A 14,384-nucleotide genomic window follows, 5' to 3' on the forward strand; every position below is an offset into this window, starting at 1 on the left:
AACAGCAACTTACTATTTTAGTGGGATTTTTCTTAAATTTTCCTTCAGTTTCCTTTAAGTAAATGACAGTTCCTACTGCTTTGCCAAAGACCTAAAACAGTGCTTTTCCCAAGGTAAGTAAAAGAAAAATATAAAACTGGAAATAAATAATCTGAGATCCTTTATAGTCCAATCTAATGGTGTTGCAAAAGGTGCAGGACAGGTACATTAACTTGCTTAATGGTAACATTCTGTTCTTAGCCTAATAGCTAATGGACAGTCAAAATATTTACACTGACTAATGTATTCTCTCTGCATTGAGAACTTCTGGACATAAGGTGACAGATATTTTTCAAATCAAATGAACATTAAAAGAAGAGAATATTTGTACAGGTTGTCCTCGAGTTACAACAGTTCACTTAATGACCAGTTACAATGGCACTGGAAAAAGTGATTTATGACCATTTTTCACAGTTACAACCTTTGCAGCCTCCCCATGATCATGTGATCAAAAGTTCAGACACTTGGCAACTGGTTCATATTTACGACAGTTTCTATGTCTCTGAATCATGTGATCACTTTTTGCAATCTTCTGACAAACAAAGTCAATGGGGAAGTCAGATCCCCCGGTTGCTAACTTAACAACTTCAGTGATTCACTTAACAACTGTAGTCAGAAATGTCGTAAACTGGAGCAAAACTCACTTGACAAATGTCTCACTTAACAAGGCTAAATTGGGCTAAATTGTGGTCGTAAATCAAGGACTATATACCTTCTGCCTTCTGCCACTGATAGCCTCCCACCGGCCAATACGCTTCCACAGAGAGGGGCTCCTCAGGGTGCTGTCAGCCAAACAATGTTGACTGGCAACACCCAGGGGGAGAGCCTTCTCTGTGGGGGCACCAGCCCTCTGGAATGAGCTGCCCCTAGAGGTTCGTATGATCCCCGACCTGCATACCTTTCGCTGCGCTCTTAAGACTCTTTTGTTCCAACAGGCCAGGCTGGCTTAATATGAATTTTAAATTGGGTGTTCGTTAGCTTTTAACTTTATGGGCCAAATTTTTATATATTCGTTTTAAATTGTTTTTAAATTTTGTGAGTTTATATGTGTTTTAATATGACTGTACACTGCCCTGAGTCCTTTGGGAGAAGTTCAATAAAATCAAAATCAAATCAAAGGACTACCTGTAGTTTAGGATTGAACTATGCAGTATTTGATGCTCTCTGAGATTGGGTGTTTTCTTGCAGACATTTCATTACCTAACTACTGCAGGTAACATCATTAAAGCTAGAAAGGAATGATGTTTGTTCCCTGAGAAAGAACTCAGAGACCACCAAGGACTCAACAAATGAACATTCTTATAAAATAATATACATCTTTAATGTCCAAAAATTAAAATTGAGGCTGAAAAAATAATCTATTAAAAAAAATACATTACAAACATCAAATAAGTTTCCTTTCAGTGAACATAGTGAATTTCCCCCTTTAAAATACTACTTCAGGTACAACCTTAGCTCAGGGGTGTCAAACTCGCAGCCCACGCAACCAGATGTACCACATGCTGGCCATGCCCACCCCTGGTTTAGTGAAGGGGGAAAAGTCACAATACATCACATGATGGGTCTTTATATTGCTCTTGATTTAATGCAATGTGTCCAGTTTGGTGATGTTTCCCACTATTTGATGGGAGAAAAAATCACTTCAGTTGTCCAAAGGTTCAAGGATAATTGATGGCATAGTTTGCTGTATTAGAGATTAAAATTCCTATTATATCAAAAATCCTTGACTGATGCCAGTCAAGGCTACACACTCAAGGCTGAACATTTAAGGCCAAGTGCTTATCAAATAATCACTGTGTTACATGCAGCTTTATCTAGGATGTTGTAAAAAAAATTATCACATGTATTTCTGTTAGACAGAGACTATAGCCCTAGGCTCAAGCTACATTGACACGCAGCTGGTCTCTCTGTTTCAGTTGTCCATTCACAAAGAATTTGGAATTAGGGGAAAGAGCAACCTATACCTTATGCCACTAAATTATGAATTCTCTGTCATTAGACATAATGATGGCTACAGTTTTAAACTGTTTTCAAAGGAAACTATTCAAATTTGTGTGCATGCACGGGGGGTGGGGCACATGTGGGGGTGGGGCACATGCATGGGCGGGGGGTGGGGGTGCATGCACGGGGGCCTCGCACGCATTGAACTTGGGGGTTCAGGCACATTTATCCACCCTTTTTAAATGTTAGAACCAATAACTTCTGTGTTGAAAAAAGCATTGTGCAAATTATGGAAAAAGCTAGGACACAAGGTTTTTTTACCTGTGCAGTGAAATAAAATCATGCTGTAAAATGAACCAAAATGGGACTACTGACATAAAACCTGGTAAAATGGATAGGATAGTTTGGAAGATAAAAACAGTATAAAAAGAACATTAAAATAAAACCCATTTTCAAATTTTGTAGAAAGAACGGAAATTATGTTCTTGAAATAAAACATTTTGTGTATGACAAATGGCATTGAATCACACATTGATCAAATGTTGAAAGGGAAAAAAAATCTGCATTCAGACAACTCCCTAAAATAGCAGGTTAGATCCTCTATGTCCATAATAATTTAGAGAATTTTCTTAAACGTATGTTATTTCTATCAATTTGCACCATCTGTGCATTAGCATATAATTATGAAATGACATCATTTGCAATATCTACATAAATTTAAATAATTTTGCAAATGTTGTAAATAAATGTGATGTTGTAAATACATTTGAATGTTATATGTTCAGATTGAATGGTCACTCCCTTACCTTGAATGGTCCATTATATTACATTTATACTAAGAACATGCATCGTGCTATTTTCTTTAGCAGTAAACAGTATTACAAAACACAGAAAAAATATATAGTAGTAGGCAAAATATTTCAAAGAATTGTATAAGAGTAAAAACAGCCAGTTAAATAAAAGCGACAAATTTCCATCAGGACATTAGTGAGTTAAATCTTCTATAAGAAAGAGTATTGTGGGAAGAGATGGTATTGATTTCCTTTAAATAGACTGTTGAAATATTTATGTCAGAAGTAACCCTGTTTACATATACCATGTGGACAAAAATGCTGTTGATAAATATGGCTCAAGGAAGCAGTTATGGATGTAAAGCTAAGTGATACCTAAGATCTCATACAAAATAGAACGTATTCAAGTATCGGTCTATTTTGTGAATATTTGTATTTTTTTATTTAAAAGCACAGAATTCACCATGGAAAAACTGAAATTATCACCTCTAACTTTCCCTTACACATGTTTGTTTATAAGCAACATTTCTTAATGCACTTCTGTTTCCATGCAATTCTTTCTAATGTAGGCTTTTGTTCTTTCTGCAGTGTACACATTTTTATGCAGCTTTTAAATGACTATTGTGGGTATTCCTCTTATATTTTATCCTATCTCCTGCTCTGAGTTGCATCTTCTTAAGCATGCCCTATTTATTCCCTTAATCCTTCTAATGTCAGTTTACACATCTCTTTCTTGCCTTCTGTTGAATTACTATCTTGTTCCTTGCATCTCTCCATTTCTTCATTAAGCCCATCACAACACTGCCCTTTTTCTAGCAAAATAGCTTGTGTGATTTTGGAAATCTATAAGATTCTTATGGGAACTTATGCAAGTGAATTGGGCGTGTGTTTACGATCACTTAGCCGTTGGGGTTGCTTTAGGAACCATGTTTGCTTCTGTAACTCTCAGGACTTCACCAAGATTGTTGCTATATACCCTTTGTGCTATTTTGGCTACATAAGACCCCCTATATAAGAATATACTTATATATATTGTTAATCCTAATGATACATAATCAATATGTATCTTACAATTTATAGATCCATGATGACCTAGATTGTTGCTAGTGTGTATAATAGTAGAAATTCATGTGTTGATACTTATAACTTATGGTGCAGTAACTAATAATAGAGATGGCAGAAAGAGATTGACCTGTTGAACACTGAATAACAAATGAGAATAGTGACTGTCATTGAGAAATGCCTGCTTGCTTCAAATCTGTGATTTACATATCGGTCTATCCATGTATATTTATAAAATAGTGATGAATCAATAAAGCATGGTTAATTTAATTCCTTATGAATTAGTGAAGCATATAATAGTAACAGGTTCTGAATGTGGAACAAATCATATTTTGGCAGCTTCAAGAGGGGCTTTTGAAGAAAAGTGGACAAGGAAGAAAAAGAAAGAAATGAAAGATTGGAAATGAAAGATGTATGGTTAGAAGAGAAAGAACAATTAAAGATAGATTAATTCCCAACACGACTAGAAAGAGAATGTATGTGCTGCTTTGAACAGAGTGAAACAACTTATTAAGTCACAATCAGTGGAAATATTTAAAAGGATGCTTGGTAGACTAACAAAATTCTAACTGGTTGTGGATGAAGAAAAAAATCAGTTGAGAAACAATTGTTGAAAAAACATGAGGAAAGAAACAAATAATTTAATGTGGTGTTTTTCAAACTTGATAATTTTAAGATGCATGGATTTCAACTCCCAGAATTCTCCAATCAGCATGCTGGAGACTGAAATTCACCCAAATTCCTGAGATACATGTGGATGGGATTTCTCCTTGCATTGATTTTAACAGTTATTAGCGGCGGTGAAATCTAGCCGGATCTGTCCGGCTTGCACGAACTGGTAGGGCCTCCAGCAGGAAGCTCCGCCCACCTGCCGGGACTTCATTACGTCCCTTTTTTGACCCTCTGCACATGCGCAGAAGAGGCACGCAAGCTCACATTTCCCATCCAGTAGCAATGGAAATTCACTGCTGGTTATTAGACTAAGAAACCGCTGGTTTCACCGCTGGTTATTAGACTAAGAAAAGGAACTTGGCTAGGGCAACTAGAGAACATCTATGTACTGTACTAATATATTTTTTTTAAATAAAAGTGATATGAATCCATTTGCTGGCCTGAATCCTTATTGACTATTTCTTTTCATACTTTACTCATTCTAAAAAGTCTTTGCCTGTTTGTTTTGAAGGTTATTACAGGTTAAATAAATAGCAGCACACAGCTTGCATTCTGTTTGATTATTAGGAAGCTTGCGTAGTGTTGTTGACTGTGCCAGAGAAAGAATAAAATAGTGTGAGGTTACTTTGGTCTATCCGTAAGTAAACTCAGTGACCTTCTATTTGCTCATGACCCAGAATTCTTATTTTTCCCCTGACATTTTCCTCTGAATATCTTTTTAGATGTTACATATTGAGCAGATTTTGGTTGGTTCTGTACCACGGGATGTACCATTGAAAATTCTCTGAGCCAAAGAATAAGTAATCATTCTTAAAGCTTTCCAGGATGAATAAAATATTTTATTGAAGAAAAATAAAATCTATACTCAGTAGTTATACACAAACAAACAGAAACCCACAATACCCATATCTTCATCTGGGATGATGTTATAGATCAGGATCTACAAAAGCCATAAGGAAAGCTGGCCCACCCTTGTCTGAAAAAGTATTTCATGCTCTTCCAGTATTAGGATGAGTTTTGTACACATTTTATCAGTGACCTAAGGTCTAATCCATGATCTTATGTTCTCAAGTTTTATTTGCAAGTACGTAAAAGGCAGCATGGTGCAAGGTTATTCTATTGCTTTCAAAATGTGGTGAAGTAATCTTGTCTCTAACGTTAATCTGGAAGGCTTTGGGGTTATGGACGGTCAACCCTTCTTTCATCTTTTCCTTTTACTCTGATTTGGTCTCAAAACCAATACAAACACATTTAGTGGACTGAACTCTCTGTAGCACTCACAAGAATCAGTCCAGAAATCTGATTTACACTGAAAAATATTTACTATACAACCATATAAAACAATGATAGCAGTTTCTTCAAACTGTCTCATTTTTTTCTAATATATTGCAATAACACCCTTACTCGATGGACCATTCTACCTCTTTGGAGGACTGATGCTAAGACACAATAGTGCTCTTCACATTCATGGAAGTTTTAATCTGTACTTGAAATCTATATCATTTGAAGGTTGCAAAACACCAAGTCCAGCTCGCGATTGATCCAAAGAAGGGCATTTTACATTCTTGTCAATTAGCTCCACTTCAAAATAGAAAAGCAAGAAAGTCAGAAATTGCTTGATTTCATTAATAGCAAACAATCTTCCAGGGCATTTTGCCAATCCTGTTCCAAATGGCATATAATAATATTTTAATTTGCGACCATTATGGCAGAAAGTTTTTTCTTCTCCATTTTCTCCAATATAACGATCAAATTTGAATGTCTGTAACAAAATTCAAAGCAGCGTATCTGTTAACTCAGCAATTTCTACAGAAACCTTAAGATAATTTGAAAGTTGCAAATGAAAACTGATATTCTTTTCCCTGGTGATTCGGAAATCAATTGCTGAATATGTTACTAGCAGATAAATTAAATATGATGATATATTTTGGAATATTAAACAACTTTCAAGTAAAATATTGGATAAAATGTTGGAAATATGTAAAAATTTCAGATCAAATTAATACTTTAAAACAGCATTTTGAAGTGGAAAAACTTTGAGTGAAAAAATAAGCAATAAACCCTACTTCCTTTTTTACCCAATGAGTAGCCATAGCCTTGATCTTTTGCATTTAGTTTGTCACTTCTAATGCTATCACTGTCTATAGATATTATTTCTTTGCTTTCTACTTATTTCAGAAATTTTTTAGGGAGTAAATTTTTTCCTCTTCATCATTAATGAATTCCAAAGCAACAATCACTCTGTTTCAATCTATCTATTGTTTATTTACTACATTTTTATCTGGCCTTTATAATTTTTATCAATAGCTCAAGGTGGCAAATCTACATTAACACTCCTTCTTCCTCCTATTTTCCCAACAACAATTAACTATATGAGGTGGGTTAGGTTGAGGGAGTGTGAATGGTCCAAAATCACCCAGCTAGTTTTTTTGCTTAAGGTGGGAAAAGAATTAACAATCTCCTAGCTTCTAGGCCAGCACATTTTCCACCACACCAAACACACTCTGTCTGACTCTTTCTGTTCCCCTCTCTCTCCATATATGTATACATATACATTTTCCCGAATGCCATCACTCTGCTAAACAACTAATTCCCACAACACTGTCAAACTATTTAATAAGACTGTATTACTATTATTCTTCTCATTCTTCCTATTAGCTATCTCCTGCCACTTATGACTATAACCTTGTTGCTTGTATCTTTACGATTTATATTGTTTTATTTAGTTTACTAGTATGATTTGATTGCTTATTTAGTATCCTATGATTATCCCTAAGTGCTGTATCTTATCATTCTTGATGAATGTATTTATTTTATGTACACTGAGAGCATATGCACCAAAGACAAATTCCTTGTGTGTCCAATCACACTTGGCCAATAAAGAATTCTATTCTATTCTATTCTATTCTATTCTATTCTATTCTATTCTATTCTATTCTATTCTATTCTATTCTATTCTATTCTATTCTATTCTATTTGCATTGTTATCATTTAATTTTAACTTTCTCAAAATTATGAACTTCTGGGCAATAGTGGCAGATTGAAGGTGGATCCATAAGAATAAAACTGCCAGATATGACAAAAAAAGAAGCCTGTGAATGGATTGGCTCTTTGGAACTCCTTTCCAGATCAAGGAGAGGGCTAGGATTACCCACAGGTTTGCTTTATCCACAAGCTCCCCATGAAGAGATAGTAACATAGTAATCTCCAGCAGGTTTGAGAATTATGGAAATCTGTGGAAAATCATCATACTTAAGCCATGGTTTAGCACCTTCAAAAGCACCCTGGATTTGCCTACTACCTTTCTTAACTATTCTAGGAAGTTATCTGCTAATGATATGTTTGGTTATTAATAATCTTCTGAATACAAGATTTATCATGCCAGGAGTTCCCTTGTGCCCTGGATTAATAAAGTTTTATTTAAATTTAAGGATTAAAAAGAAGAACAAAAAACTTTTGGAAAACAGCAAAAAGGGGACTACAATGTTAATTTTGGAAAAGTAAGGGGCTACGTGGACTTGAAAGAATATTTCCTATGAGATACTTCAAATGATGTGAAAGAATATATGAAGATTTCTTTTTTTCTTCTATCTCTTCGCACTTTTTTCTTTACTGTTTATATTGTTCGTTTGTATTTGTATTTATCTTTGTATTGTACACTTCAATAAAATTATCAGCAAAACAGATTATTTGGCATCTAATTCTAGCATTTATGCCTTATTTCTTGCTAGATCCAGAGTAGTGTGCTGTATATTAACTCTTTCTACCTATGATCACGGTTTACTTAATAACCTCAGTCTATTTCTTTCCCAGTAATTTATCAACATCGGTAAAACATAATGTCTTAGGAAGCTAAAACTGAAATAATTATTAGGATGATATTTAAACTGATTAATTATATCATTATGAAGGAAAATTATTAATCCACCTAATTATTGGTAATAGTGAGGCAAAGATGGAGCCTGAACAAATACTGATATTATTCAGTATTAAGTTCTTACCTGTGGGAGAATTCACTGACCAGAACCCAAATTGTTTTATAATATAGAATAATTTCTTCCTATTCGTAGTCAGGCAAACTGTTTTGTTGGAAAACTCACCAGTGGATCAGGATAAATTTCAGGATCAAGATGCAACAGCTGGGGATAAACAGCTATGATGTCGTCTTTGCGGATATTGTGGGAATCGCTGCCCAATTGCAAAATGAAATCTTTCTTTGCAACTCGGACTGTCATGGATGCACTGGAGAGTCTTAGTGCTTCTTTTATAATGCTCTCTGTGTAAAGAGAATAGGAATGAACTTTCATCTAAATGTAAAATAAACAGCTGTGTTACTGTACCGATAATAAAGTCAAAAGTAATCTGATCCAGTAAAAATGAAAAACCAAAACCAATGCATGAACTGTTGTTCCAGCCAAGTATACTATATTTCATCATTAGAGCAGGACTAAGACTATTATCCAGCTGATTTGTTCTGATAATTAGTGGTTTTTAAATTCTAGCAGATGGGAGTTCATATATTTCAGCAAAAGTTAACCAAGCGTACCTAATATAGGCATGTCATCTAGCTGTTTTTGATTCAAGCAAATGGGTTTCCTGCTTGAACAGATCTTTTTGCCAGCATCTTTTAGAACTCGTTCTGCCTCTTTTGTAGCTGCTTTCATTGCAGTGGGATTCCTGAAAGAAAAAGACATAGTGAAATCACAATACAAATGTTTATTATTAATCATCTGTGTTGTCCATCTTGCTGAGGTGATTCTAGACATTCTAAGCCATACAATGAACAGTAATAAAAATGCATTATTACAGTCATTGTACACTATCCTCAGAAACAGTTCCAGATTGTGATAAGTTTCAGGCAGGCCTTGCCTTGATAATCATATCTTTAAAAAACCAAGACAGAAAGCATGGCCATTGACAGCATTTCTGTCTTGACTCAGCTCTGAAATGTGGTTGCATGGCTCAGTTTGCCTATGGAAATGTTCTGTCTACATCCTCTCTATGATCAGCTTTACTGCTTTTCATTTTACTTCTCAGTCTTAGTACCCCACTATCAAAATGTATTCTGAAAGTTTGTTTTTAACTTCATATACTCCAAAAAGGAAACAATTGAGAAGTTATAACATCCTAAGTACTGGAGACTCAAGCATCAGAACTTGGAAATTGGCATGTTGTAACTTTAACAGAACTAAATTTATATTTCTGCAGCAATTATGCCTATACAAGTTGCACAATTATTTTACGGTATTCAGTTCGGCCTTTTTTACAACCCTTAAGGCATATTAAATCATTCAATCAAGTTTATTAGGATTTAGTTCAGTTCTCCAAGATGTGTCCCTAATGCAATTGTGAAGCCTAAAGCTAATGTTCCAAGCATTAAGGGCCAAACATGGACCATGATTCCCACTTTGTGGTTCAGAATCATGTCTGATCCTACAGAGCTAGTATTTCTGCTGATGATAGACAACTACCAATCTTGTTGGCATCAAATTTCTATGGCGATATGATGTAGTTTCATCTTTTCTCCTGAATACATAGGTCAATTAACTCTTATGGAGGTCAGATTAATGGTAAACGAATCGATATGGGACATGTATCATCAGAATAATCTCATCAATGTTCTTAAATGTTATTGCCAAATTAGGATGCTGCAAGCATTTGTTACAGGGTATTTACACAATCTAACTCTGAGCAAATATAAATGGCCTTTTTTTGAATTTATTTTAATGGTCTTACATTTGTAATATTGGTTTCATGAGATTCCTTATCTTCAGAAATGTTCTCTAAAAGATTCCTGGCCATCATGGAATCGGTAAATGCAGATTATCCTAGGATAACAAATCCTGAATTTCTGTCCAGCATAAGCTTTGTAAGAGTTCTGATTTGAAGTTGTTAGGTAATATTGGTTTGTAAAAGGTTGTCCTAAGCTTTGTAGCAAAAATGGAACATATAAATAGTGTTTTACAAAGTAATAACCTACAGCAGTACAGGTGCAAAAGACCAAGTCCACATGTGAAAGTCCAATTTAACTGATTTATTGCTAAAAGCCTATGTACAGGAATCTTCTCAATTTATGGTCAGGTTAATGGGTCAATGGCAATCAAGGTGGGGAGTTGTGGACTTTCTCTGTGGCTAAGTAATGATTCTAGTCCAGGGGTGTCCAACCGGAGGCCCGCGGGACAGATGTGTCACATGCAGGCCATGCCCACCCCAGCTCCATGAAGGGAGAAAATGTTGCGAAATGTCACGTGACAGCAATATGACACTGTGAATTTGACACCCGTGTTCTAGGCTGATCCTTCTTTTTACTTGTGCCCTGGCTCTGCCATTCCTTCTTTATAGACCTCTAATAAGTCATGCTTTATTAATAATGTCTGAAATCAGACAGGCAGAAGAAAATGTTTAACAAATATCATTAATATATTTAAAAATATTCATCCAGCATATCAACTACTACTCATCTCACCATTTAGTCAACAGTAAATAAACTGACCATAATAAATAGAAATAGTTTTCTTGTTGACCACTATTTGTATGAACTCACCTAATAAGATAGAATGAACTCCAAAATGTAGCAGGTATTGTGTTAGCTTGTGATGCCCACAGGATTGCAAGATGTGTCTTTGCTTTATCCATATCATCAAAGGTGGACAATGTATCATTCAAGTACATACGGAGAGAAATGAGTTCAGAAATGTTTTCTCTTTTTTCAAGGTTCTCATGGAGCAGAGCCTTAGCTAGCTTCTCTCGTGCACTGTAGGCATTTTTAAATAGATGGATTGGAAGACCTGCTACAAGAGCTGGGAAGATTTGGTCAAATTCCTTGAAGTTCTCCAGAGCACTGAGAATACGTGCTCTCTGGGCTTGTTGACTAGAAGCAAGGAGCTTGTCATGATGTGTATTAAATTCTGTACCAAAAAGTGTTAAAAACCCAGATTCAAACATCACACGATAGCAGAATTCATAAAGCTTATCAGTGACCCAGTCATTGAGATTCATTTTTTCTGCACTTGACTCCACCATGACATAATGCAGGTTCTCCGTCATTGTTTCACTGAGAAATGTTAAGGCATTACCCTGCAATTTTCTTATGATGGTATGGTGTATATTCTCAGTAGTGAATCCATCGTTTGGATCAATGCTTGCGTGTCCAAAGGCCTGCCACCAAATATTAAGAATATTAATTGCCACTAATTAATTATCTAAATTATTCTCCTTTCCCTCTTCTTATTCTATTTTGATGGCATTTAACCCACCACAAATCATCTTAAAGGTAGAACTTAATGGCACTACTTAGAGTATTGTATGTCCCGGTCTAACTGAATAAGAATGCGCATTTGAAATTGAAAGCACTTTATTTTTTCTATAGTTTATAAAAGGGGAAGAGAAACCATAAGAATGAGGTATACTTAAACTTATTGCCTACTGATGGATTCTGAGTGATAGAGTACAGCCATTTAGAATTCCCATTTAGTAACCATTTAAACTCCGGAGATTCATCTATAATAGGAAATGGATTTACATCCATCACTGGCTTTATATGGTGGAGGAGAAAATGTTAGCAAATACTAAATCTGAAACCTATCTAAAACCTATCTTCCAGATTAAAAATCCATCATAATAATGATTATCTCTATGGCAGAAAATTTATACTACAAATAATTTGTTGTTACTGTATGTATTCTGAGAAATGCAGCATTTACATTTCTGTTTTCCAACAGTAGTCTAAATTACAGAGGTGGGGAGATAAAATTTGACACTGAACTGGTGTCTTTATTTGAAAGATATAAATCACGCTGATACCAGCCTAAGGGCAAGTATTATCAGGCAAGAAAGCACAAAATTATACCTTGAATCAGTCAGACCAATCACTAAACTGATACTAAGTTAGAATCCTACATTTATATTCTTGCTTTCTCTGCTATTGTTATGTCTTTTGAAAATAAATAATTTAAAATGAAATTTCTAGGTATAACTGGAAGTTAGTCCCAATGAGTGCATAGGAAGTGTACAATAAATTCATCTGTATTCCCGCAATTCATCTTAAGTATGCTGGCATTAATTAATCAAAATCAATCTCGATATACATTAAGGAAGATTATTTTAGGTTGTAGAAGAAGTAGAGGCAATTTGAATTACTGAACTCTAAGTAAGACAAAGCAATAGGTAAATTTAATGTGAAATTTGGTTTCACCCCATTGGATTTAAAAGTTTGAATCTGAAGAATATTGGGACAGCATCCTTATTTTGTGCTAACAACCCCAAACCCCACACCAATCGGTATTTGGTGGCATAGTTTTTAAACTGAGCCCTTTACCCTGCCTACTTTCAACAGAAAAAGTACTTTCTTACTATAGTTATTTTTTTTTAATGCTACCTTTGCTGAAGCTGCAAAATGGAATTTTTTCCAGTCCAGGTTTCTTCCTTGTTGCATCACTGCATGATAGGAGAAAGGATCTGTGAGGAAATGGACATATTTTCCAGCCAATTGGCATGTGAAAGTGGGACCATGCTTCTTTTGTCGTTCCCTGAGGAATTTGAGAGGATTGACCCCAAACTCTAAAGCACAGCCAAGATATGGAAGCATTCCATTCTCCAAAGGTGGCTCCCCTTGACGTCTAAAGAAAGGAATATATATTCATATTTACATAGAGTGTAAATTTACAATATAAATTAAGGTTTGCAATAGTGGTGAATATTTGTGGCTCGGGTGTAGGATGGGATCCCCTAAACTCCACTGAAGATGTTACCTAGCCTGGTAACGAAATGTTCAGAAACCAACCCACAAGCTGGGAGAAAGAACCTTCATTAATTACGGTTTTGCCTTGACGTTTGCTGTGCAAACACTATTTATAACTTGGTACTTTCACCATTACTAGGAAGACTTTGCTCTCCCCTGAGTAATAAATCTATTGAGGAGGTAGTAGAGAATTGATGAGAACTCACTGATTTGAAGCCAGTCTAGAAGCTTAATATAGCTCCAATAATTAGAATGCCTCAGACCGATTGTAAATCAAATTCAATATAACCTATTTGCCAAGCTAAAGATATCATTCATACTTTGTTTACTTTGGGGCAGTTCATCTAACCCTTTGAATAAAATGCTGATTCACGATAAAATATGAATAATCTATTTATATATGATTACAATGTCTATTTATACATATCTCTATTTCTTTCATATATATTTTTTCTACATTTATGCTGCAAATAGATTATAGAATCCTTTTCTGCTTTCTTATACATATGCACGCAAACAATCAATCAATTAGTATCAATTAGTTAATAAAAGTGTTAAACACAGATTTTTTTTCCAAAAAGAAATCTATAATATTATTAAAAGGGAGGAAAATCAGAGTTCATGAAAGTAATTTTCCTTACCTTCTTCTTACACCCAGAACATACCACAAACTACCACACAATACCATCATTGCTCCCCATGTCAAAAGCAAAGCCAACATGTCAGATAACTATAATAAATTCCAAAAGTGGAAATGATACAAGTCTGAGACTGATATAGGCAATTTCAAAGGGCCACTTCTTAGATTCACCTATTTATTTCACTGAACTAAAATAACCTGTGTAAGCTATTAATTAACTATTTCTGCACGAAATTTCTATGCTTGCCTTTGGAGCAAAAGCTTTGTGTAAAATTGGATTGCACACCTTAGATTTGACCTTGAGTTGATTATCAGTTATCAGGAAAGGTCCAAAGTAATCAAAGAAATTAATGGCTGATATTTTAAAGGTCTATCAGATGTGTTTTGTCTATCAAGTATAGTTTATAGTTCAAGTCTTGGCTTTATATGGAAAACTTGGCTTTATTTGATATTCCACACACCCACTAAGTTATCTGGAATATCACCACCTACTTTTGCC

The 14,384-nt window shown here is 35.0% G+C and overlaps 1 protein-coding gene across 1 annotated transcript; it reads right to left on the bottom strand.

The window, feature by feature from the left end:
- Nucleotides 1–5,322: 5,322 nt before the first annotated feature.
- On the bottom strand, nucleotides 5,323–14,013 carry CYP7A1 (cytochrome P450 family 7 subfamily A member 1). The gene is made up of 6 exons (XM_034429825.3): nucleotides 13,887–14,013; nucleotides 12,883–13,123; nucleotides 11,050–11,663; nucleotides 9,052–9,182; nucleotides 8,606–8,781; nucleotides 5,323–6,267 (listed from the first exon to the last, which is right to left on the bottom strand). Exons 1-6 carry the CDS (start codon nucleotides 13,964–13,966, stop codon nucleotides 5,971–5,973), a joined length of 1,539 nt encoding a protein of 512 aa, XP_034285716.2. The 5' UTR covers nucleotides 13,967–14,013; the 3' UTR covers nucleotides 5,323–5,970.
- Nucleotides 14,014–14,384: the final 371 nt, after the last annotated feature.

The sequence above is a fragment of the Pantherophis guttatus genome, chromosome 3, assembly GCF_059756535.1.
Source record: "Pantherophis guttatus breed Tessera chromosome 3, ASM5975653v1, whole genome shotgun sequence".
NCBI lineage: Eukaryota > Metazoa > Chordata > Lepidosauria > Squamata > Colubridae > Pantherophis > Pantherophis guttatus.